At 41.8% G+C, this 27,243-nt stretch overlaps 2 protein-coding genes across 6 annotated transcripts in view; one reads left to right on the top strand and one right to left on the bottom strand.

Annotated features, from left to right (window-relative positions):
* Positions 1-27,243, top strand: part of LOC144593737 (3',5'-cyclic-AMP phosphodiesterase 7B-like) — a 115,376-nt gene that overhangs the window by 74,875 nt on the left and 13,258 nt on the right. For all 3 annotated transcript variants that reach the window (XM_078399743.1, XM_078399744.1, XM_078399745.1), the window contains 5 exons: positions 1,614-1,697; positions 9,138-9,289; positions 13,239-13,302; positions 15,602-15,697; positions 22,601-22,701. In XM_078399743.1, the coding sequence (XP_078255869.1) occupies positions 1,614-1,697; positions 9,138-9,289; positions 13,239-13,302; positions 15,602-15,697; positions 22,601-22,701 (497 nt within the window). The remainder of the gene's footprint in view (positions 1-1,613; positions 1,698-9,137; positions 9,290-13,238; positions 13,303-15,601; positions 15,698-22,600; positions 22,702-27,243) is intronic.
* On the bottom strand, positions 81-27,092 carry LOC144593736 (uncharacterized). 3 transcript variants are annotated; one of them, XR_013547290.1, is made up of 4 exons: positions 27,010-27,092; positions 24,831-24,909; positions 22,787-22,867; positions 81-428 (listed from the first exon to the last, which is right to left on the bottom strand). XR_013547290.1 is itself a non-coding variant. In XM_078399740.1 (4 exons), the coding sequence occupies exons 1-4, from the start codon at positions 27,072-27,074 to the stop codon at positions 18,814-18,816; spliced, it is 1,632 nt and encodes a 543-aa protein (XP_078255866.1). In that variant the 5' UTR covers positions 27,075-27,086; the 3' UTR covers positions 17,999-18,813. The 3 variants fall into 3 exon arrangements, 2 of the variants coding, with proteins under 2 accessions (XP_078255866.1, XP_078255867.1); XM_078399740.1 differs by lacking the exon at positions 81-428 and adding an exon at positions 17,999-20,267 and having other exon boundaries at positions 27,057-27,086; XM_078399741.1 differs by lacking the exons at positions 81-428; positions 27,010-27,092 and adding exons at positions 17,999-20,267; positions 26,466-26,956.

Raw genomic sequence — 27,243 nt, 5'->3', positions numbered from 1 at the left:
CAAGGCAGGGACTGTGGTCATATTTACTTGTATGGAAGCTGAAATAAGGATTGAAATATGCATATGGGATGAAGGGTGTATATTATTTTTTTATTATTTTTTATTATTTTTTTATTCATTTACATTGTTATAATTGACAAGAGTACCTTCTTGGAGCCAACTTCCTGAACTGTCCCTCTGGTGAAAAAGGATCATTTAAACAATGAATATAGTTTTTATTATTTCTATATAGACTATGTACATATTTTTCAGAGGAAATAGCTTTACACACATGGAAAATAAGTTTGTCAGGGCTAAAGGGAATGTTTAATAATAATTACAATTCTACACTTCCAATTCCACATCAAAGAAAATGTTTACACCAGGAATACGTAATTATTTTAAACAAGTTAATATTTGCATCTTCTCTGATTCAGTGTTGGTTCAATCTGCAAAGACAAAAGAGCAGAGTATCACTGAAAGCATATTTTGAAATTATGCCTTGAGTTGGATGTGCAGAGGTCTGAGGTTGCTGTGGCAATGGTTAATGCCTATAGATTTGCCCTTGGTTTAAGTGAATATTCCAGATTATTACTGAAGACCTCTAAAGTGAATGTTAAACGTTACCCAGCACGAAGAAAGGAAAATGCCCTTAACACACAACATGTCTGATACCACCAGAGGAATGAGAAACAAGTCGATGTTTCAGATTACTGCCTCTTCAACCTGAAATTGGACATGCAGAAATTTATTCTGAAGAACAAAACCATTCCCTTAGTCCTTTTCACACTTTTTTTTTCTCTCCGCTGACTCAACCCTCCCTGACATAATGTCTGAGCCACAGTTAAGACCACCTGTTTTCACTGTACAACATCACCTGACCATACTGTTTCAGCTCATGTGCTGAAACCTTCACCTGGGCCTTTGCCATCTTTGTCTATTTTCTGAGTGTTCCTGGGTGGCCCACTTGTCTATCCCTATGGTCTGCGCTCTTCATGATTTTTAGCCTTGTGCTATCTCTGAAACTGATAGTCCCGCCCTTCACAGCTCTGTCTTCTGTTCTCTGTTCATAACCACTGGTATTTCCACCCTAGCCATACTGCTCCCTTATTTCATTTTCCTCCTCCAAAGGTTTTCTTTAAAACTAGCTTTTTAGAATAATTTTTGCCTTGGTAGCTCCTTACATGGTATTAGATTTATTTTTCTTTGCTGAGGCTCCGACAAAGAGCTGTGGAATCTTTTTGCTGCATTAAACTAGAGTATTAAGGAAGTCATCGTATCTGTGTCTTTATTTTTCATTCTTCTCATTATTGTACTGGGCCCCTCATGGGCAGGACATTACACAGCACAGAAGTTGGAAAATGCTGGGTACAGTCAGCATTTGGCACTGCTGGAAAAGCCAGTATTTATTGCCAAACTCAACTTGAAAGGGAGGTAGAGGTGAGTTTCTACCGTGACCATTCCACCCTTGTGCTGAATTTACTCTTTGCCTGACTGTTCCAGGATTCAGATACAAGAAACACTGAAGGGTGACTATTTTGGAGTCAGGGTCATGTGTTATAGGGGATTTGGGGATGGTGGTGTTTTCATGTACCTGTTGTTTTATTCCTCTAAGTGAATCTCTTTTCTCCCAGGAAATGCACGAGTGAGAGGGCAAGTAGGGCTTCTCTCTGAGCGCCGAGGATCATATCCAGTCATTGACTTTCGGCTTCTCAATTGTAAGTACAAACAAAACTCAACCAAAATCAGGGACTTTTATTCATAGCAATGGATGCTGCTTTGACGAATTCTTGCTAGTAGATATGATTTTGAGTTTGCATTAAAGTTAATGAAGTTTACTATTTGAAAATTCATTTTCAGTTTTCCTCCATCAGAAAAATATTTCACACGTTGGCCACATGCATTGTTTTGACAATACATATTTTAAACAAGAAATTAGGGGAAATTGAGAAGTTGTTGGAAGATCGAGAGCTGGTTTGATAGATAAAATAAATAGATACAATTTGATAGATGCTTTTGGGCAGGGGTCGAGAATTAGAGTAGACATTATCAAGGTGATTGGCAAAAAAACAGAGGTGATGTAAGGAAAAGCTTTCTCAAGCAATCAGTGGTTATGCTCTGGAATTCATTGGCTGAAAGGATAGTGGTTCAGTTGTGGCTTTCAAAATGGAATTTGATAAGTACGCGGAGGAAAACAAATTGCTAGACTCCAGTGAAAAAGCCAGCAATTGAGACTGACTTATGAAGGTTGGCATGAGTTCAAAAGACCAAATAGACTGCTTCAATGCGGTAAGGATACTATGATTCTACAAATCAGTCCCATTAATAAAGTAGAAATTATGAATGGGCAGAAGAAGAACCTCAGGGCTGCAGGTCAACTCACAGCTTTAAGATTACTCACATCTTTAGCTATTATCTCAACAGCAGGGGATTACATAGAAACATAGAAAATAGGAGCAGGAGGAGGCCATTCGGCCCTTTGAGCCAGCACCACCATTCATTGTGATCATGGCTGATCATCCACAATCAGAAACCCGTGCCTGCCTTCCCCCATACCCCTTGATTCCTCTAGCCCCAAGAGCTCTATCTAACTCTCTTTTAAATTCATCCAGTGTATTGACCTTCACTGCCTTTTGTGGCAGAGAATTCCACAAATTCACAACTCTCTGGGTGAAAAAGTTTTTCTCATCTCAGTTTTAAATGGCCTCCCCTTTATTCTTAGACTGTGGCCCCTGATTCTGGACTCCCCCAACATTGGGAACAATTTTCCTGCATCTAGCTTGTCCAGTCCTTTTAGAATTTTACATGTTTCTATAAGATCCCCCTTCATCCTTCTAAAATCCAGTGAATATAGCCCAATCTTTCCAATCTTTCCTCGTATGACAGTCCCGCCATCCCGGGGATTAACCTCGTGAACCTACGCTGCACTGCCTCAATAGCAAGGATGTCCTTCCTCAAAATAGGAGACCAAAACTGCACACAATACTCCAGATGTGGTCTCACCAGGGCCCTGTGCAACTGCAGAAGGACCTCTTTACTCCTATACTCAAATCCTCTCGGAATGAAGGCCAACATGCCATTAGCTTTCTTCACTGCCTGCTGTATCTGCATGTTTACTTTCAATGACTGGTGTACAAGGACACCCAGGTCTCGTTGCACTTCACCTTTCCCTAATATAACACCATTGAGATAATAATCTGCCTCCTTGTCTTGCCGCCAAAGTGGATAACCTCACATTTATCTACATTATACTACATCTGCCATGCATCTGCCCACTCACTCAACCTGTCCAAGTCACCCTGCAACCTCTTAGCATCCTCTTTGCCGTTCACTCGGCCACCCAGCTTCATGTCATCTGCAAATTTTAATTCCATCATCTAAATCATTAATATATATTGTAAATAGTTGCGGCCCCAGCACCGAGCCTTGCGGCACTCCACTCGCCACTGCCTGCCATTCTGACAGGGACCCGTTTTTTCTTACCCTTTGTTTCATGTCTGCCAACCAATTCTTTATCCATGTCAATACCCTACCCCCAATACCATGTGCTCTAATTTTGCCCACTAATCTCCTGTGTGGGGACCTTATCAAAGACTTTCTGAAAGTCCAGATACACTACATCCACTGGCTCTCATTCGTCCATTTAACTTGTCACAACTTCAAAAAATTCCAGAAGATTAGTCAAGCAGGATTTCCCCTTCATAAATCTATGCTGACTTGGACCAATCCTTTTACTGCTATCCAAATGCGTCGTTATAACTTCTTTAATTGACTCCAGCATCTTCCCCACCACCGATGTCTGGCTAACTGGTCTATAATTCCCCGTTTTCTCTCTCGTTCCTTTCTTGAAAAGTGGGATAACATTAGCTACCCTCCAATCCACAGGAACTGATCCTGAATCTATAGATTGTCTCTTTAAGGACAGTACATTTGCAAAAGGGTTGGCTGCTGCTCATCATACTGGATATTTTTACTAAAACGTGGCTTGGCCATTCCATAGTTTATAACCTTGTGAAAATACCCTCACAGAGAATACAGTCAATGCTTTTGGTATAAAAAGGGAGAAGAAAATAAAAGAAAACCACTTAATATTTAACTGTGGGAATATTAGGTTAAAATTCAATGGGGATCCAAGGATGACTTCAATGGTCTTTGATAATGCAAATCCATCTATATAAATTGACAATATCAATTTTTATATTGATGGCTAATATTAATGGCTATTTATATTGATTTTAATGATAGGATAGTTGAATAAATTAAAAATATTTTTTTAAAAATCACAGGTATGAACATTGCATTCACCAATTTTAGGTAATTACCATCCCCTGCACTTTCTTCCCCCCCCCCTTCCCTGTGCCCCACCTGGATATGCACCTATTCTCCCTCTACCGTCACCTATTTTTCTTCCTCAAACTGTGTAATCCGCAACTTTTCAATCCTTATGTCTCACACCTTGTCTTTTTTCTCTGGCCTTTGTCCAACGTCTGCCTATCAAAAGGCCTCCTTCACCTGTATCCACCTATTACATGCCAGGCTATGTCCTGCCCCTCCTCTCTTCCAGCTTTCTTTCCCACCACCTACTGCCATTAGTCAGAATAAGGGCCCCGCACCAAAATGACACCTATCCAGGTTACTCCCGAGATGCTGCCTGGCCTGCTGAGTTACTCTAGCGTTTTGCCTTTTTTTGTACACCAGCACCTGCAGTTCCTTGTTTCTGCATTTCAGTGTGATGTTGTTGAGTTTCTTTACTGCTTATGCTCACGTAGGCCATAGGTCAATGGGCTTAATGTCAGTTGGGTGTAATGGTTCCTGTATCTAATTAACTTGCAGCCATATGCAATTCCTGACTTGTATGCTTTGAAGTGTAATTCTGCATCTTTCCAAATATCTTGAAAGATTTTCACGTGAAATAATCACTGCTATTGGCACCGGTGCAAAAATTAAAGTAATCAAAATGATTAAAGTCCATTTCCTATACGGACTTTGTAGCAATCATATATACACAACATTTTAGCACCTGCTTCCTGCTTTATGTAGTGTAAGCATCAAATTGGAAACCTTCAAAGAGAATGGAGCACACACGTTGACTTAATTAATTGCTGAAATCCTTTAAAGATCGCTCCACTTCAGATTTGCTATGACTAATTTAGTTAACCGAATTTAAAAAAATAAGTTTTAATTGAATTTTTAATGGTATTTGACAAGGAATAGATGTTTAGTAATTATTTGCAATGACTACCATTTTGCATGTTTTGATATTATATTCAATCCCCCTTTCATTTCCATATAAAATATTTGCTATCAAAATTCCATCTTGTAAGAATTCTTTTCATTGTACAGCTGAAATATGAGAAGTTTTTATTTAGAGTTTAGATATACATATCAAGTGGAAAACATTTTTGCTTTTTATCTCAAAATATGAACATGACTTTTCATATTAGTAAGAAGTAATCAGGGAAGATTATTTGGATGTAAAAAATAAAATGGCACTTAATTTCAAGTTAGTCTGTTCAAATACATGGGAAAGTCTAAGATTATTAAGGGGTTGGACATGTTAGAGGCAGGAAACATGTTCCCAATGTTAGGGGAGTCCAGAACCAGGGGCCACAGTTTAAGAATAAGGGGTAGGCCATTTAGAACAGAGATGAGGAAAAACTTTTTTAGTCAGAGAGTTGTGAATCTGTGGAATTCTCTGCCTCAGAGGGCAGTGGAGGCCAATTCTATGAATACATTCAAGAGAGAGCTAGATAGAGCTCTTAAGGATAGCGGAGTCAGGGAGTATGGGGAGAAAGCAGGAACGGGGTACTGATTGAGAATGATCAGCCATGATCACATTGAATGGCGGTGCTGGCTCGAAGGGCCGAATGGCCTACTCCTGCACCTATTGTCTATTGTCTATAGTATTGTGAAGGGTATTTTTCAAAGAAACCCTGACTACCTTCAGACGTACAAATGAGATTTGGCCTCCAATTAACAGTTTCATTCTTTCAATATTGTTGCTATTTTTGATTATTTATTTAATTCCCATTTTCATTTAGATTCATAGAGAGATTCATGGAGTTATATAGCACAGAAGCAGGCCCTTGGGTCCAACTCATCCATGCCACCAAGATGCTAATCTATACTAATTCATTTTACCTGCATTTGGCCCATATCCCTCTAAACCTTTCCTTTCCATGCGCCTTTCCATGCATTGTCCTGAATCTTCCTCAGGCAGTATATTCCATACAGTCACCATTTTCCAATGTAAAAAATGTTCATACTGAAAGTGGTATCAAAGGTTTGATTAACAACTGCGAGTAATTCGACAGTTTAGTACAGTGACCAAATTGTGTAACCTTGCATACCTGACAAGAAAAAAAGAAAGGCAATCTTTGTTTTTAGAAAGAAAAAGAGGGCAAGATATATGAACACTATATATAGACAATGTAGATTATGCTAATTGTCCATTCAGATCAAACATACAACAGATTTAAGACCCATTCTATCCGTTTATCTGATTTTGCACTTGTGATAAATAATGATAAATAATGAACATTATAGATCATAATTTCCCAGAAAACCTCTGAATATCTATGTAGTAACTTCACAACCCCAAGCAATCCCATATCTAATGAAAGACAAGTACTGTTATCATGAAGGAGACAGCTGGTAAGCCATTTCTAGTGAGGTGCCTCTGGGATCATTGCTGGACCCTCAGTTATGAGCAGTGTATATTATTGACAGACGTGGAGAGAGTGCAATGTATCTTAGATACATTGCAGAGAATACATAGATGGGATGGAAAGCGAGTTGTGAGGGCAGAGATTGCAAAGAGATATAAACACGTTAGGTGAGGACAAGTTGATGGCTGGGGAGTAGGACATTATTGACTTTGGTGAGTACAGATAGACAGTATTATTTAAATGCAGTGAGATGGTTAGGCTTCAGAGAAATCTCCATGTTCTCCTAGGCAGAATGTTCGTGAGACCATAACTGGAATTTTTTAGTTTAGTTTAGAGATACAGCGCGGAAACGGATCCTTTGGCCTGCCGCGTCCACGCCAACCAGCGATCCCCGCACATTAACACTATCCTACACAAACTAGGAACAATTTACATTTATAGCAAGCCAATTAACCTACAAACCAGTACGTCTTTGGAGTGTGGGAGGAAACCGAAGATCTCGGAGAAAACCCACACAGGTCACGGGAAGAAAGTACAAACTCCATACAGACAGCGCCCGTAGTCAGGATCGAACCCGGGTCTCCGGTGCTGCAAGCGCTGCAAAGCAGCAGCTCTACTGCTGCGCCACCGTGCCACCCTTTATATATAATGACACTTTGTCTTTGTATTTAAGAAAGAATATACTTGCTTGAGAGGTAGTGAAGCTAAGGTTCTCTAGATGAGAGGATTGTACCAAAAGGAATAATTGAGTAAAATGGTGTGCTATCATCAGATGAGTGCTATCATCGGATGATAGCAATGAGTGCTATCATCGGATTCTGAGGGGCTTGGCAGTGTTAATGCTGTTAATGATTTCATGACTGATGGAGTCTCAAACTATGGGGAAACGTTTCTAAATAATGGGCTGACCACTGAAGATTAAGATAAGGATTTTATTTCTCCAAGGCTTGTGAATATTTAGAATATTCAGTCGTGGATGCTGATTCATGAATTATCATTCAGCCTGAGATAAATTTTGGACACTGGACAAATAAATAGGTATCAGGATCAGACAGGAGGTGTAGCCAAATGGTAAATCAGGCATGATCCTATTGAATGGTAGTGCTGCCTCAAAGAGCCATGTGGCCAACATGTTCTACGACTTTTGAAATATGGCAGTGAATTTAGCCATATCAAGGCAGCACCAATATTAGAGATAGAATGCCCTTCATTGTGAGATTGATTGATTGAATGAATGAATGAATGAATGAATGAATACTTTGTTGCAACATGTGATGCTGGGCCCGCCATTGTCCATTGTTCTTCCCCGTCCCATTGATGGATAAATAGGGGCCAAATATGAAGGATTATTAACCTTTATTTTTAAATAGTACCTTGGAGAATTTTGTGACTGCTGAGAGAGCAGATTGCAGGGCAATTTAATATCTCATATCATATCATATATATCATATATATACAGCCGGAAACAGGCCTTTTCGGCCCTCCAAGTCCGTGCCGCCCAGTGATCCCCGTACATTAACACTATCCTACACCCACTAGGGACAATTTTTACATTTACCCAGCCAATTAACCTACATACCTGTACGTCTTTGGAGTGTGGGAGGAAACCGAAGATCTCGGAGAAAACCCACGCAGGTCACGGGGAGAACGTACAAACTCCTTACAGTGCAGCACCCGTAGTCAGGATCGAACCTGTGTCTCCGGCGCTGCATTCGCTGTAAAGCAGCAACTCTACCACTGCGCTACCGTGCCGAAGCTCATGTGAAGCATTGTTCCTTTAACAGTGGTGGATTGGAATTTAAGCTTAGATTTTCTGTTTGAATTTCCCCAGTGAGGTATGAATCAGCAACCTCAATCTGAGGGGAGAGTGTAGTTCATGAACTATGAATGGTATCTGTGGTGTATATATATATTTTTTAAAGGCGATTGAGTTTTTGATACTTTGCTAGATCCTTCTTGGCATAAGTTGGTGTTTTCCTGTATGAGCATTTATAAACAATTAGTATAATATCAGAGTGTGAAAGAGAATTAATTGTAAAATGGGCTTTTTCTTAATCATTGGCTTTTCATGACCATTTGAGACAAAATTTACTCCCAAAATTCATTCAACAAGGGCTGTCGCTAATTAATTATTGACGCCACTTTGTAGCTTTTCCTGCCCTTTGTTATATTATTCCTGTATATTACATGCTGCAATGTTTTCTAATTATGAAATAATATATTCTGCAACTCATTGGAAGATGTGCCATGGAAAAAGTACTTAATGTAAACAGTTATATCCGTTATATATCTTAGCTAGTGTAATGCTATTTTTGATTCAAAGACATTTTATGGCTATTTGCCAGCCTGAATAGTCAATTGCTTGGTTAGAACTAAGGAGGAGCAATTCAGATGTAATATATCAAACCTTTTACCATGGGATGCATTTCATTTGAGTGTTATTTGAACTTCTTTTGCATTTCCATATTAATCTTTCTCTTTGTTTTTTAGCAACTGCACATTCAGGTGAAATCGGCTCAAAGAAAAGAGTGAAAAGACTATTGAGCTTTCAGAGGTATTTTCATGCCTCTCGACTGCTACGTGGCATTGTCCCACAGACATGTCTACACTTATTGGATGAGGACTACCTTGGGCAAGCCAGGGTATGTGAAACTTGAATTGATGTGATTCTAAGCTGCCTTTATTGAAACTGGAAACGCAGGTTAAAAAGTTCCAAGACACGCTAACAAGTTGATTTTGATATAGTTGTAGGATCTTTACTTCGCTATTTTAAACATGCTCAATGGTGGCATTCCCTCCCATTTCAGAAGATTGCAAGTTTAAAATCTACTCCAGGAATTGACCACATTATCTAGCTGACAGTTTTAGACAGAAAATTAAAACAGAGGAATAGATCGGGTAGATGCACAGTCTCTTGCCCAGAGTAGGGGAATCAAGGACCAGAGGACATAGGTTCAAGGTGAAAGGGAAAAGATTTAATAGGAATCTGAGGTGTAACTTTTTCACACAAAGAGTGGTGGGTGTATGGAACAAGCTGCCAGAGGTGGTAATTAAGGCTGGGACTATCCCGTCATTTAAGAAAGTTAGACCATGGATCGGACAGGTTTGGAGGGATATAGACCAAGCGCAGGCAAGTGGAACTAGTGTAGCTGGGACATTGTTGGCCGGTGTAGGCAAGTTGGGCCGAAGGGCCTGTTTCCACACTGTATCACTCTATGACTTTGTGAACTGCATTTCTGGCTGTTTAGATAGTTGGATGAGATCGCTTGGTAATGTGTGAAAATGTCCAGGATTGCTTCAACTTGCGGCATGAAACACCATCAGTCATTTTATTGTTGTTCTTAGCAGTTTATTAACCTATCTGTACTGCTGTAATTGCTTATAAATTCAAATTAATTTTGCTTTAAATTAATTACTTCCCAGTAAAGTGCTTGGAGACATTCACTGGATATGACAACTTTATAGTGTAATTAGAAATATTTACATATAAACATTAAGGTATTTTAGAATTCTAAATGTTGTCAAATCTTGCAATATGGCTTCAAGGGGACTATTGAAGTACTTTCATTGCAAAGATAGTTTCAGTTTTCCAAGTTTTTGTGCTCCTCTGGGTATGATGGAGCTTTTGCACGACGTACACGCCACTGGAGATAAATGGGTCTACTGTGGATAGGGTGAGCAGTTTTAAATACTTGGGAGTCCACATCACAGAGGATCTGACATGGACAACACACATTGCCGCACTGGTGGGTAAGGCAAAGCAGCGCCTTTACCACCTTAGACAGCTGAGGAAATTCAGTGTCTCTGAGAATCCTTCATTGCTTCTACTCTGGGGCTGTAGAGAGCATCCTGTCCGGCAACATTACAGTCTGGTTTGGGAACAGCTCTGCCCAGGACAGGATGGCCCTGCAGAGAGTAGTGCGTTCGGCAGAACACACCATGGGAACTACACTCGTCCCCCTGCAGGACCTATACATCAGGAGGTGCAGATCCAGAGCAAGCAAGATCATGAGGGACCCCTGCCACCACAGCAACGGACTGTTCCAGATGCTACAGTCAGGCAAACGTCTCCGCTGTCACGCTGTGAAAAAGGAGAGGATGAGACGGAGTTTCTTCCCACAGGCCATCAGGACTGTTAACTTTTATAACTCCAGGGACTAAATTTTGTCTTCTCTGGGCGGCACGGTAGCGCAGCGGTAGAGTTGCTGCTTTACAGCGAATGCAGCGCCGTCGACTCAGGTTCGATCCTGACTACGGGTGCTGCACTGTAAGGAGTTTGTACGTTCTCCCCGTGACCTGCGTGGGTTTTCTCCGAGATCTTCGGTTTCCTCCCACACTCCAAAGACGTACAGGTATGTAGGTTAATTGGCTGGGTAAATGTAAAAATTGTCCCTAGTGGGTGTAGGATAGTGTTAATGTGCGGGGATCACTGGGCGGCACGGACTTGGAGGGCCGAAAAGGCCTGTTTCCGGCTGTATATATATGATATGATGATGATATATTAACTTATTAACTTTATTTATATGCTGTAACTGTAATTCTTTTTTGTGCACAATCCGCAGGCATTGCCACTTTCATTTCACTGCACATCGTGTGTGTATATGTGACAAATAAACTTGACTTGACTTGACTAAATGAAAAATACAATGTTGGTAAAAAATAAAGTTCTGGTGGGCTAGAAATTCTATCATGCAGCACAATGCTTTCATGCACAATGTGATGGTCTATTTTGGTCTACTCTGAAAACTGATCACTATCTTCATTGCAGCGCATCATCCATGCTTAAGAAACACTGAGACGTAAACAGTACTGCGTGTGCATAAACAGTACACTGTTTCAATTAGTTTGCAGTACTGATCTGCCTGTCTGAGATGTTTGCAGGGATGACCACCATGTCTTCAACCTCCTTCTATTTTGGTCGGCCTTGAGGACAACGATCCCAATCCTGGGTACCTGCCTCATAGAACAGAACAATACAGCAGAAGAACAGACCTAGCTAGCATCATCGTTAAACTGTTCTCATCTGCCTCTGCATGATCCACATCCCTCTATTCTCTGCACTTCCATGTGCCTATCCAAAAATTTCTTAAACACCACTATAATATCTGCCTCCACCTCCAACCCTGGCAGTGAGTTCCAGGCCCCCACCACACTGTGTAAATGACAAACCTGCCCTGCACATCTCAGGTGAAGGTTGTTGAGCTTTCACAGCCACCAGCCGTCTACAAAAACAACTTTCTCTCATCCTGGTACTAGATGGTCTACTCTGGATTCCGAGTGTAGAAACTAGTTTACCATGGAAAGACACAAAATGCTGGGGTAACTCGGTGGGTTAGGCAGCACCTCTGGAGAAAATGGATAGGTGACTTTTCGGGTCGGGGACCTGACCCACTGAGTAACTCCAGCATTTTGTGTATTTCCTTATTCTGAGCCTGTAACCATCCGTAGGCCTTACAGCCCCACCCCCCGCCGCATCCAGCCTGCTAAGTCCTGTAAGGATTTTTTTTTAAGCTTCAATTAAATATCAAAATCCTATGACACATTCTAATTTTCTCAAGATATGGCAGACCTGCCATTTGACAACCCACTCTGGTGAATCTGTATTGTGTTCCCAAATTATTCAGCTCAGTTGACTTATTTTCAACGTGAGAACAGTGGCATTTAGTTGCTAAGACTTTTAACCATGTCAAAAACAAAGTTCCGCTGAAAATACTTTGGGAACTTGCTCCAATTTGTGAATTCTGTAAAACATCCTGAAAATCATAAACAAATTGTTAAAGGGTATTTATAGTTCAACCCACTTAGCCACAAAGACAGATTACCTAATATAAACATTGCATATTTTACAAATCCAAATTTTGAGCCAGAGCCTCTTAATGAACCTTCAATCTTAACTTTAAACCAGCTGTGATGATTGTGTTTTGATTTTATTAAGCTCTACGTTTGGACCAAGTTTGTTTGTTTTTTTGTGTGTGGTAGCATTCTCTCCACTTTGTTGAAGGGGACAGGTCATGGCCTTACTTTGCATGTTCTTGGTCACTCAGGACTGGAGTTCACAGGATACATGTATACAGCTGCATTCCTCTAAAATTCTCACTAAAATTCATAAAGCCCCCCCCCACATAATGAATTAACTGTCTAATTGGTTGGTATGATGATGATTAGGATCATAGGAGTCACATTGCTGCCCGTTAATCAACCCATTAATCCTTGCACACTGGAGGTTAAATATCAGCTATCATTTAAAGCAGAGTATGTCAAAAGTATTCACAATTGCATTTTCCTGAAAAATGATATAGGAGTAAGTGATATGTAATTCATTATGTGGGAGGCATTTATGACATTTAGTGAGGCTTAGGGGAATGCAACTATATACAAGTATCCTGTGAACTCCAGTCTGCCTTTTAGATACTCCGTGAAACCCACTTCTTCAAATAAACTTTTGGTCAAATGCCCTGAAATGGCTGTGTCAAAGTATCTTTAAAATGTCCTGAGATCCATAGGAGTATTATTACTGTTTTAAGAATGGTATATGTAAGTAAATATATCTGCATATTTTATTGATAATTTACTTTTTTTGTTTCTGTGTAGCATATGTTATCAAAAGTTGGAATGTGGAACTTTGACATCTTTTTGTTTGATCGTCTGACTAATGGTAAGGCTATCAGTATTGTTTCATTGTTCTATTTGGTACATATGGCAATAAAACACTCTTCACTCTTTCTCTTGACTCAGTAAATTTTATGTATATTGATAGATGCAGCTGAAGGATAAATTAATTTTGACTATCAAAATGGTATCCCCGCCCCCCTTCCCCTCCCAACTAGTTGCATTAGCATGTTTGATGCACGCTATCTACTTTTATACGGAGCATTCTTAACTGTAAGATGTTGCTCCTTATAATATGAAGTTGCCAGATAACAAATGGACAAGCTTTGAGAGATGCAAGGATCTAAATTGGCTTTTGTAGGAAGGAACTACAGATGCGAAACGTTACCCATTCCTTCTCTCCAGAGGTACTGCCTGTCCGCTGAGTTACTCCAGCATTTTGTATCTATCTTCGATCTAAATGAGCTGTCAACCATAGGCATATTGCTTATGCACAGCAAAGTGAAATACATTTTGATTTGTAACAAGAATTTTAGGGTTCATGTTAATTATAAGAATTTATAACCTGAATAGCGAATGTTTCACCGAGCGTTAGATTTGGGTTAAAAAAAATCCCCTCAAATTGTCTTTATTAATATAAATGCCCATAACCAAAATTAAAAGCTGGTAAATTAAAACATTACACCATATCCACATCTGTAAAACGTTATGAAGCGCCATTTGGTGCTCAGACATGGAAGAATAATTCTAACATCAAACTAATGATTAACAAAAAAAAAATTTTAAAATATGATCATCTGCATGGAAATCATGTTTACTGATCCTGTGTTCACAGATTTTAGCTTCAAACGAGCTTCAAATAGAATGAAAAAAAAATCTGTAAATTGTATGTTTATACTCCACGTGTCCATTAGTTCCAATCACTTACTTACCCTGAACCATATCCTTTCTCTCCATATCTATTTCCCCCATCTATTCTAAAATTGAATATTTTTGACGCAACAAGCAACTCTGAGTAAACATTTTTATTATATCATCTCAAGCTTGTACTCTAATGGAGAAAATCCCTATTGTATTTCCGGTACCAGGAAACTGAATCTGTATCCTGAAACCTCATTGCTTGCTAAAATCCCATTATAACTATTGAAAAGTGACAGTGGAATAATGGTTGGCATCCAGGGATGTGAGTGTGAATCCCACCACAGCAACTCGACCCAAAGAAGGATCTCGACCCGAAAAGTCACCCATTCCTACTCTCCAGAGTTGTTGCCTGTCCAGCTGAGTTACCCCAGCCTTTTGTGTCTATCTTCCTTCTATTGACTCCATTTACACCTCACAGTACCTCGGCAAGGCCAGCAGCATAATCAAGGACGAGTTACACCCTGGCCACTCCTTCTCCCCTCTCCCATCGGGCAAAAGGTATAGAAGTGTGAAAACACACATCTCAAGATTCAGGGAGAAGTTTCTTCCCAGCTGTTATCAGGCAACTGAATCATCCTACCACAACTAGAGACCAGTCCTGAACTACTATCTACCTCATTGGTGACCCTCGGACTATCTATGATCGAACTTTTCTGGCTTTACCTTGCACTAATACATTATTTCCTTATCGTGTATACACTGTAAATGGCTCCATGGTAATCATGTATTGTCTTTCCGCTGACTGGTTAGCACGCAACAAAAGCTTATCACTGTACCTCGGCACACGTGACAATAAACTAAACTAATATTTACATTCATGTTGTTTAATGTAAGTGTTTCATGCTTTGGTGAGATGCCGTCAGTAGTTCAGTTTAAAACTCTGTATTTGGTTGTCTTTTAGTATCCATCTAGCACAATAATTTAAACATGATCAAAACAGATTATGTAGCATAAAAACAGGCCTTTTATCCCAACCCATCTATTTGGTTGTTAGAGGTCTTTGACAAACTAAAATGGAACTTGACAAAATAATTGATTTTGACTTGACCATAAGCATTTGGATTTTCCAACTGCAGCACTGAGAAAAGGGTTGGTATCTGCTTTAGAAGTGTTATTCAAACGGAACCAGCACCACTGAGTCTCCAATGTTTTTAAAAAAATTAATAAAGTATATGGAACAAGACAGAAGAAAAAGTTCTAAAATTGCAATAAGTTCTTCACAGAGAATTTAATTTTCTTCTAGGCAGTTTTAGATTCTTCTCTTTCACACTTAACAAAATTGAAATATCACCTGATATTCCTTTCCAGGAATAATATAAATTTCCACAAATATAAACTCATTAATGGTGATATCTTTATTGCTTTATTAAATATTGATGCTAAAATGCTGTTATTATTATCTAACCAGCTCTTCTTTGTTTTAGGGAATAGTCTCGTCACCCTGCTATGTCACCTGTTTAATCTCCATGGTCTCATTCAGCACTTTCAGTTGGATATGGTAAAGTTGCACAGATTTTTAGGTAAGACAGGCAAGGAACCACAGTATTCTTGTTTCTGAATGTCATTTGTACTACAATGAATATTGCTGAAGGGCAGTGATCATTGGTACCCAGTAGGTAATGAACTTTGCATCAGTTCTGACATCTTGATCTTCAAATACTACTTTCTTTAATTGATCAAAGATTGCACCAGTACATTGTGGAGGCCGCAGTGAGATTCGTCATAGATCTCTGCATCGCCAAGAGACGGCTCTCAAGTTATTGTTGAAGGCCAGAGTGACGTCGCAAGGATAGCTTGCGTGCAATGTTGTGGTAATGATGCAACCTCGTTTGATGAAAGTCATCAGTGAGGTTAACTCTGTGTTAGTATCATGTTTGCTCTCTGACAGCAGGCCAAATATAATACAGTGGTAGCCAAATTTGAGGAGCCGGTTATACAATCCCTCCTGACTGATGGAGTCAACATCATTAAAGGTGAATAGTTGGCAGATACAGGAAAAGATTCAAGGATGTTTTCAAACCTAGAAGAAATGCAATATCTTCACTGACTCTTGTAAATTATGAGAAGTCAAAGAGGAGGACAATTTGGGATGGTATTGAGAATCTCTAGGACATGCATTCTCAGTACACAGAATTCTTGCAATAAGTGACAGCCGCACAAACCCCATGCACCTCCTTTCTCATCTGTGGAAGTGTTTGCTGTTTCCATATTGGCCCTGATAACTGGCTCAAAATCAACAAAACTAGGGTAAAAGGAGGTGAATATTGGCTAAATAACTGAACTCGAGGCTCTATAAGGAGCTGGTCAGACCCCATTTGGAGTATTGTGTGCAATTTTGGGCCCCAGATCTGAGGAAGGATGTGCTGGCTCTTGAGTGGACCAGAGGAGTATCGCAGGAATGAGTGAGTTAACAAACGATGAGAGTTTGACGGCACTGGGTCTCTACTCGCTGGAGTTTAGAAGGATGAAGGGAGACTTCCTGAATAGTGAAAGGCCTGGATAGAGTGGAGGTGGAGAGGATGTTTCCACAAGTGGGAGAGTCTAGGACCAGAGATCATAGACTCAGAATTAAAGGAAGTTCCTTTATGAAGGAGATGAGGAGGAATTTCTTTAGTCAGTGTTTAGTTTAGAGATACAGAGCAGAAACAGGCCCTTCGGTCTACCGAGTCCACATCGACCGGTGATCCCCGCACATCTCGCAGAGTGTGGTGAATCTGTAATTCACTGCCACAGAAGGCTGTGGAGGCCAAGTCAATGGATATTTGTAAGGCAGAGATATAGATTTTTGATTAGTATGGGTGTCAGGGCTTATTGGGAGAAGGCAGGAGAATGAAGTTAAGAGGGAAAGATAGATCAGCCATGATTGAATGGCAGACTTGATGGGCCAAATGGCCTAATTCTGCTCCTATTATGAACTTATGATCCTTGTTATAGGCACAAAGTACAATAGACACTGGTTTACAAAAAAAGCAAAGTGCTGGGAGTAATTCAGCAGGTCGGGCAACATCGCCAGAGGACCTAGGCAATTGAAGAAGGGTCCTAACCTGAAACATCACCTATCCATGTCCTTCAGAGATGCTGCTTGATCGGCTGAGTTACTCTAATATTTTGTGAACCCTGTTTTACTATTCACAGATGTTTTTGAGTTTTGGGAGGCGTGATCAATCTTATCAGGGCTGATATATGGCATCTGTGAATAGTAAAACAGGGTCATCTCGGACGAATATACCTGTCCATGCAGCGCCGGAGACTCAGGTTCGATCCTGACTACGGGTGCTGTACTGTAAGGAGTTTGTACGTTCTCCCCGTGACCTGCGTGGGTTTTCTCCGAGATCTTCGGTTTCCTCCCACACTCCAAAGACGTACAGGTATGTAGGTTAATTGGCTGGGTAAAAGTAAAAAAATGTCCCTAGTGGGTGTAGGATAGTGTTAATGTACGGGGATCACTGGGCGGCACGGACTTGGAGTGCCGAAAAGGCGTGTTTCCGGCTGTATATATATGATGATGATATGATATGATAATATATATCCCTCCATCCCAAGCATATTTATATGCTTATCCAAAAGTCTATAAATGCCACTGTCATAGCTGCTTCCACCACCACCCTAGGCAGCACATTCCAGACACTCATCATCCTCTGTGTAAAAAGAACTAGCTCTGCTCGTCTCCTTTAAACATTGCCCCGCTCTCCTTTTAACTACGCCATGTAGAATTAGATCTTTCCATCCTGGGAAAAAGCTTCTGAGTGTAAGAATGAAGAATTCACACAGAACTAAGATTACCAATTTTTTTTTTAAACACATTTTATTAAACATTTGGAGACTTTTTACAGAAAGTGGTTTTATAATTTGGACGTGGACATTAAGAATGAAAATAGAAATATTGTGAATTGAGAAATAGCTGATGACAAGAATTGTTGAAGAAATTGCGGCACGGTGGAGCAGCAGTAAAGTTGATGCCTTACAGCGCTTGCAGCGCCAGAGACCTGGGTTCAATCCCAACAACGGGTGCTGTCTGTTTGGAGTTTGTAGGTTCTCCGCGTCATCTGTGTGAGTTTTCTCCGAGATCTTCGGTTTCCTAAGACGTACAGGTTTATATGTTAATTGGCTTGGTATAAGCGCAAATTGTCCCTAGTGTGTGTAGGATAGCGTTAATGTGCGGGGATCAGTGGGCTGAAGGGCCTGTTTCCACGCTGTATTTCTAAACTAAACTAAAATGACGTCAATGCATGTCTCCAATGACTCTTGCCAACTTCTGCACATGCATCATAGAAAGCATCCAACAGCATTGCATCATAGCTTGGTTTGGCTACAGCTCTGCCCAAGACGCAAAAATTGTAGAGTTGTGCAGGTAGCACAGTCCATCGCACAAACCAGCCTCTTCCCCCCTTGACTACATCTGCACTTCACGTTCCCTTGGGAGAGCGTCCATGATTATGGCCCATCAACCAATTCAAAGAAGTCGCAAAGGATCTCATCTGTTTTCTCAGATCAGCACCGCACAACTTTCCGTACCTTCTTCTTGCGTTTGAGGCAGCAGAAGTTATGAAGCTGCTTCTGCTTCTGCTGTTTCTGTTTGTTGTCGTTCGCCTGACTGAGGTCAGTTGACAGGGCTCAGTACCTGATCCTCCTACGGTTATTTTTGCTTGTAAGCAGGGAGTAGAAACACAGCCATGTGGTCAGATTTTCCAAAGTTCGGCCGGGGTACAGCTCGGTAAGCATTTTTGATTGTCGTATAGCAGTGGTCGAGGGAATCTGAGCCTCTAGTTGGCCAGGAGATGTGTTGGTTGTAATTTGGTAGCACACTTGTGAGGTTGGCCTGATTGAAATTCCCGGCTATTATTAACAAAGCCTTGGGGTATTTTGTTTCAAGGCTATTGATAACGGTGTGTAGTCCCTCAAGTGCAAGTTTAACATCGGCCTGGGGAGGGATATGGACTGCTATCAGGATTACTGAAGTGAATTCCTGCAGCAGGTAGTAGGGATGACACTTCACCGTAAGATATTCCAGGGCAGGGGAGCAGGAGGTCTCGAGGACAACCACATCCGAACACCAAGTGGAATTGATTAGAAAGCAGACCCCTCCACCATTAACCTTGCCAGTGGACGCTGTGCGGTCCATCCGATGTAGCGAGAAGCCTTCAGGTTGTATTGTGCAGTTGAGTGAAGCAGGGGTGAGCCATGTCTCTGTTAGACAGAGCAAGGAGTAGTCCCTTAGAGCACTCTTGTGGGCGAGTCTAGCTTTAAATTCATCCAGCTGGTTTTCAATACCTTGGATGTTTACCTGCAATATGCTGGGGAGGGGGGACTTGCAACCATGCTCTTTCAGTCTCACCAGCAGTCCAGCTCGCCGTCCACGCCTCCTAACAGGACGACTGCTCTTGGTCAGGCCCGGGGGTTGGAGCACAGAGTTGGCCGCTCCATTAGGTGGGCGGATGCACCCAGTGCGATCCGAGAGTCGGCTAGTGCCGTCAGGCCATCCGGGAGGTTGGCCTTGTGGCCTGCTCAGATGTTGGGATGTGGCACCCAGTTGTTTGGTCAGGACAGCATTTCCTTGATGCCACAACATGCACTCAATCTGGCCCTGATGTTTGGTCAGGTCTTCGGATCCTCTGCTTCGGGGGCTGTACTCGTTTGGGCCCGGTGGTCGGAGCAGGTCACTGTTCCCTTGGCGCCGGGGTCCATATTGGGTCTGGCCTAAGTGTCCAGTCGGGTAGGCGATTACAACACTTTTGTGGTTGTACTCGAACGAGGTCAGTGGTCGGAACAGGTCAGCATCTTTTCGGTGTCGGGGCCCATACTCGGTCAGGTTGGTATCTCCTTGACGCCAGGGCCCACACTCGATGGGGCCCAGTGATCTGGTCGTGTCGATGGTTCCTTGATATCGGGACCCACGCTCAGTCAGTCCCGGTTGTCTGGTCGGGTCAATAGTCCCTCCATGTTTGGCTCCATACTCAGTTTTGCCCGCTCGTCCAGTTGGGTCGGCAGCTCCATGAGGTCGAGGTTGTGGGGGCTGTGTGTAGGCCGCAGACCTCGTGGGTTGAAGTAGGCCTCGCTCGACGGGTCGGCTCGAGCCAGGTAGGTTTGGTCCTGGGGGTTGCAAGATCATCAGAGCAACAAGAATATTAAAGAGAATATAATTACAATAACTGGAAATGATGTTAGATTTACAGATAGAAGTGAGATTTAAAAGGGTAGTGCGATTGTGTCGCATGATAGTAGATCCTCCTCTCGATCAACACAGTCATATGAAATCCTTTTTTATATATCCAGATGAAGGTTCATTGTAATGGTGGATTAATGAGAATAACTATAAAGAACCATTGAAAGAGCAAAGTATTTCAATGGTTCTTAGTTAGAATAACTTGTTTAGTTAAAAAAAGACTTTCAGCATTGTTTACAACTGCAAAGACTGCAAAAGTACAAACTTGTTGAGGATCAGGGTATCGCTGCAGGTAATAATTGAATTTCTGCAATTAAAACCTGTCCAGATGCCAGAAATTACACACAGTTTCCCAGAGCAAGAGACTTTTGCCAACATTACAGCTGTAAAATTCAGAAATGATTGTATTTTTTCCTTGAAAGAAAAACACAAATAATGAAATACAGAAGTTGGTTCATGTCCCTCACTATTGATTGTTATCCCCGGACACATTACCACAGATGAACATATACGGTGGGCTATTTCCTCCTTTGGAATGCAAGGTTGGGGCGTTTTCTCCTGTATTTTAAGTTAGTCCAAATTGGTATCGGTGGAAACTTGAGCAGTGCATGTGGGGACTGAAGGTTATCCATTCATTGTAAACTGATTTACATTTTACTTAAAGTAGTATACAATGTTTTTATAGAATCAAGGAACTGTAGATGCTGGTTTACAAAAAGAGAGACAAAGTGCTGGAGTACCTCAGTGGGTCAGGCAGCATCTATGGAGAACATGGGTAGGTGACGATTTGGATCAGGAACGTTCTTCATACTGGGGGGGGGGGGGGGGTAGTAGAGAAAGAAAGCTGGAAGAGCGGAGGGCAGGACTAAGCCAGGCATGATATAGTTGGATGCAGGTGAGGGTGTTTTTTTTTAGGCAGATGGTTGGATAAAGGACAGGGATGAAAATATATAATAAGTGAGACAATAGGATTGAAGAATTGTGAAGTTAGAGGAAGGAATGTAAGTTGAGGTGGGGTGAGAGAAGTAAGTGCAAGTCCATGTGGTGCACAGGGGTGAGAGGTGGAAGCATGGGGAAGAAGGGGGTTGTTACCTGGTCTAAACCTCCTTGCAACCTGCCTCATTTCAATTTCTCCATCTCTGCCACATTTGTTCCCATGATGAGGCTTTCCATTCAAGGACATCCGAGACGTTCTCTTTTTATTAGTAAACATGGCTCCCCCCCCCCCCCCCCCCCCCGCGCCGCCAGTCGCTCTCCTCTCCCCACAAATGGAACAATCATAGACTTCTGCCAGTCTTCACTTTTCACCCCACCAGCCTCAGCATCCAAAACATCGATCTCCGACATTTCCAACGTGATCCCACCACCAGTCACATCTTCTCATCGCACCCCTTTCCGCCTTCCGCATAAAGTGCTCTCTCCGCAACTCCTTAGTTCATTCATGCTTCACATGCAAACCACCCCCTCCCCAGGTTATTTCCAGAACACGGTAGTCCTTTCAGGTAAGTCAGAGGTTCACGCGCACCTCCTCCAACCTGTTCCCGGTGTGGCCTTGCCCACATCGGTGAGACCGAACCCCTTCGCTCTGCCTACCAAGACAGATGCTAGATGCTAACCATTATAACTCCTCTTTCCATTCCCATTCTGACCTTTCTCACCTGGGCCTCCTCCATTGCCAGAGTGAGGCCACACACAAACTGGAGGAACAGTACCTCATATTCTGCTTGGGTAGCTTACAACCCAATGGTATGAACATTGTATTCTCTAATTTTGGGTAATTAACCAACTCCACCTCCCTTCTTCCCCCCCCCCCCCCCCCCCCCACACACACCCTACCATCTACATTTCTTTCTCTAGCTTCACAATTTGCAACTCTTCAATCCTCTTGTCCCACACCGTCCGTCTTTTCATCTCTGGTCTTTGTCCAACCCATCTGCCTATCAAAACTCCCCCTCACCTGTACCCACCTATTACTTGCCAGGATTTGTCCCCCCCTCCCACCCACCACAATCACTTTGAAGAAGGGTCCCATCCGAAACGTCACCTATCTATGTTATAACATGTTGTATATTCATACATGTTATATAACTATGTCATACCAGAGATGCGCTAGGTTACTCCAGCACTTCATGTCTTGCAATGATTTAAAAATCTGTATCAGTCATGTGTTCCAAAAAAAACTTGTGAGTCATGCAAATGCTTCAGACTTTTGATGGGAATTTTGTGACGAACAAGTATATATTTATTGTTCCCCTATCAGTTATGATTCAAGAGGATTACCACAGCCAGAACCCATATCACAATGCAGTTCATGCTGCTGATGTGACTCAGGCAATGCATTGCTACTTGAAAGAACCCAAGGTATGAATAAATATTGTTTAAAACTATTTTGTTTGTTATTAATGTTTTTTTGTGATAAAAAGTAATGTTGCAATGAGTCACTGACCTGGAAACAAAGTTCTTTCCTCCTCGATGTTAAATTGGCATGAGGGAAATTGGCCAGGGTTCCTCTTACACTGGAAGGGCTCTGTACAAACAGACATTGGAGGAAATGGGATTTGGTTAAATTCTCCGATAGCTGACACTAAATATCATGTTGATATTAACCAAACAAGCTGGTACTTAAAAAATAACTACATTTGTCTTGTTTTTTCTTAAATTAGGGTTTGTATTGATTGTAATGCTCAACTAATGAATTTATCAAACTTAAATTGAAACATGTTTTTGCAACCTATTTTATGGCAATTGGCGAGTGAAGTCTCGAACAATAAATATTTTACAGGAAGTTATAAAAATACTGATATAGAACCCAGTTAAAATGGTGTCCAAATACTTTACAGTAAACTGTTGTAATCTCCTGATATCAGCAAGAAAGTTTAACTTAATGAAGTATAAATGTAAATGAAACAATTTTCTGAACCATTATGGAGATACAAAAGTCTGCAGATGCTGGAATCTGGAGCAAAAACAAACTAGTGGAGGAACTCAACAGATCCGGCAGCTGCATCTTGCTTCAAAGATGCTGTCTGACCTGCTGAGTTTGTCTAGTAGTTGGGACCCATCTTCAGATTGATGGAGAAAGCTGGAAAAGAGAGGTGGGAGTGCAGCAAAGTCTGGTAAATGATAGGTGAAATGGAGGGGGGGGGGGGTGATGGTTGATTGGCAGATTGGTGGAGTAGGTGACAAATGTTAGAGGTGAAAAGTTGATAAAAGGGTGCCAGATAAGTGAAGAAGAGAAAAGTGAAATGCAAAGCTGGAGGGCGGAATATGAGCGGATTGGGACGGAGTGAAGGAAAATAGTGGTGATAAAAGGGGAACTATGGGACTTGGGGATGGGAGATGAGCATATGGAGGAGGGGAAGGGAACAGGGTCATTAAGGGTGATTAGGATGGGCAAGAGGCAGTGGAAAGGGAAGGGGACGTAAAAATGTTAGCAACTGGGAACCAGCAGACTTTGGTGGACAGAGCATAAGTATTCAGTTAAACGGACATGGAAAATACATTTGGTCTCACTGAAGTAAAGGAGGCCTTTTATTGCCATTGATACTCCCGATGTCCTGTTATCATTGTTGGATGGCATGCTAACATTTACTGTACACATTAAGAACAGCTACATGGACAGGGGGTACTTAATCCCAATGGACTTGAGCACAGCAAGTTGATTGCTTCTTTAACATTGCAAAAGAGAAGAAATGAAAAAACAAGAGAGAGGAAGTTAAATTATTTTGATTTCTTGTGACTAATTTGATCCCTTGTAGTGCTTTAAAGTAAATCAAGAAACATAGAAAATAGGTGCAGGAGTAGGCCATTCGGCCCTTCGAGCCTGCACCGCCATTCAATATGATCATGGCTGATCATCCAGCTCAGTAACCTGTACCTGCCTTCTCTCCATACCTCCTGATCCCTTTAGCAAAAAGGGCCAAATCTAACTCCCTCTTAAATATAGCCAATGAACTGGCCTCAACTACCTTCTGTGGCAGAGAATTCCACAGACTCACCATTCTCTGTGTGAAGAAATGTTTTCTCATCTCGGTCCTAAAAGACTTCCCCCTTATCCTTAAGCTGTGACCCCTGGTTCTGGACTCCCCCAACATCGGGAACAATCTTCCCGCATCTAGCCTCTCCAACCCCTTAAGAATTTCATATGTTTCTATAAGATCCCCCCTCAGTCTTCTAAATTCCAGTGAGTACAAGCCTAGTCTATCCAGTCTTTCTTCATATGAAAGTCCTGCCATCCCAGGGATTTACTTTACTCCAGTTTTCAACAATATCTTGTGATAGGCTGGGTTAAGCTAACCAGTAAGTATTTTAAATCTTATGGTATACTAGATGTTCGCCAACAACATCAGAATTAGTGACCTGACTTCACATTTTAAAAAATTGAATGATGTTCCTGCTTTCACTTTCTATCGAGAAATGTTAATGGATGTGTACATGCATAGACATTGAATGAGCACAGTTTCAAGTCCAACAATAATAATCGGACCTACCAAGAGTCCTTGGTTGATCCATGGTTCTGGGGGCAGCAGGTACGAATGGAGCTGCATCCATGGAGGGAATCCACAAGTTCTGAAGAGGGGAGAAAACCGATGATAACACAAATGCCAAAAGTTGGAGTCTAATAAGGAGCCTTTCTTTATGAAAGCAATCAGACTATCACTCAGAAATATACTGTATTGTGCAGACACTTGATACTTAAATGCACACCACAAAATCTACATACTTCAAACTAGACTATGCACAATTTGTAAATAGGTTCCTTGCTCAGTGTGAAATATGTTTTCGCATTTATTGTGTGTAATACTATGGTACAGATTTACCATGTTTTATTTAGCTATTCAATAAGCATCGAGCAGAAGGGAAAAAACTCTGACCCAATATCTTCAGATAATGGGGGCGGAGAGAGACTTGATATCCAGTTGTGTCCTTGTACTTGTCCTGCATTTATACAGATGGATCAACAAAATGCAGTCACTTAATCCTCACAAAACTCAGAGAAGGGCCTTGAGTGTTCTACTAAAGTTACTGCAGTTAAATTTATTTGAACATGCCTAGATGTAGTTGTTATGTTGATACAATGTTGGTTAAGGTTGTGTGCAATTAATTAGATTAGGTCACTTATTAACGAGTGATGAACAACTAACCCCCCTCCCCCAAAGAGTAAATGAAGACATGTTAGGATGATCCATTCATTTTGTGTTGAATCTATATTCATTCAAGTAAAGCTATCTCAAGCAGACATGAAGCTCACTCAGGTGAGCCAGGAGCTGAAAATTAGTTCACACAAACAGGGGTATTTAATGGGATCTGAAAAACAAAGCCCGAGGGTTTATGTTACACAAGTGCTTATTGGCTTAAATTTCTGGACTACAGCTTTGTTTTAAATCTGTCAGTATCATTAATTTCATAAAGGAGCTTTGAGAGATGTCAGAAAAAGGGATGTAAGGCTCCTTCAAAGAGTTAATATAGGGCCGTCAGGTCAGTTTTGTTTTAAAATCGGGTAAGTTAAAGGACAGGTTCAGATGAAGGAAATTGTTCACAACTAGACATTGCATTGAAATAAAAACTCTAAATTATAAAAAAAAACTGAAATATAAGCAAATTTCAATACTTTGTCCATCAGTATTTGAAAGAAAAACTGGTTAAGATTTGGGTTGGAGAGTCGCAATATGAAAACAGCCCCTTCTGACTACTGAGCATCAAGCACCCATTTGCACTAATCATTAACTAACCCCTTTTTATCCCACATTCCCGTCAACCACTCAAGACTTCTCACCTACATGTTAGGGACAATTTACAATGGCCAATTAACCTACCAACCTACATGTCTTTGATATGTATAAGGAACCAAATAAGGAACCCAGAGAATGCCCAGTCACACAGGGAGAGCATGCAATCTCCACAGCCAGGCTGCACTAGATTGAACTCAAGTCACAAGAGCTGTTAAACAGCAGCTCAACCTGCTGCACGATCAGAGCACTAATTCTGATCGTAACCGTAATATTTATGAGCCAGGTATGTTTTGCAACATACAAAAAAAATGATTTTGCCATAATCACACCAAAAATAGCAACAAAACACACAATTACAACAACAAAAATATGAACATGAACATAAACATCCACCACAGCGGCTCCACCACATTCCCCGCTGTGATGGAAGGCAATACAGTCGTTTCTTCTTTCCTCCTTTTCTCCCACGGTCGGGGCAGTCCAACCGCCCGCAGCCGGCGACCGAGGCTCTGGCGTCGGGGCTCCCGCGGCCTGGAGCTCCGAGGCTCAGGCGTCAGGGCTCCCGCGGCCTGGAGCTCCGAGGCTCAGGCGTCAGGGCTCCCGCGGCCTGGAGCTCCGAGGCTCAGGCGTCAGGGCTCCCGCGGCCTGGAGCTCCGAGGCTCAGGCGTCAGGGCTCCCGCGGCCTGGAGCTCCGAGGCTCTGGCGTCGGGGCCCCCGCGGCCGGCGACCGAGGCTCTGGCGTCGAGGCTCCCGCGGCCTGGAGCTCCGAGGTCGGTCGGTCGGTCTCCAGCAGAGGCCGCCGGCTCCTCCATGTTAGGCCGCAGTGCGGGCGGAGATGCGATACGGTGAAAAAATCGCATCTCCGTCGGGGAAAGAGAAAAACAAAGTACCCCCACCCCCACACATACAACAAAACTAAAGGCACATTAAAACATACATTTAACAACAGACTGAAAACGCCAAACCGGGGATAACGAGACAGACCGTCGGCGAGGAAAACATCGTTCTGCGCCACCTGGTGGTCCTGATGAATGTTTTTCACCCAATAAAGTATAAATCCCTACATATTTTCATCGATTTCTTTCTAAGAAAGTATGTGTGTACATAACAGATTGATTTTGCACTCGTACTTCTGAGTCCCCCTTCGGATTTGTAAATCTGACCGGTATAG

The sequence above is a fragment of the Rhinoraja longicauda genome, chromosome 5 (genome assembly GCF_053455715.1).
Source record: "Rhinoraja longicauda isolate Sanriku21f chromosome 5, sRhiLon1.1, whole genome shotgun sequence".
NCBI lineage: Eukaryota > Metazoa > Chordata > Chondrichthyes > Rajiformes > Arhynchobatidae > Rhinoraja > Rhinoraja longicauda.
Note: the sequence above shows the minus strand (reverse complement) of the source record. Positions and strands in the feature narration are given on the sequence as shown.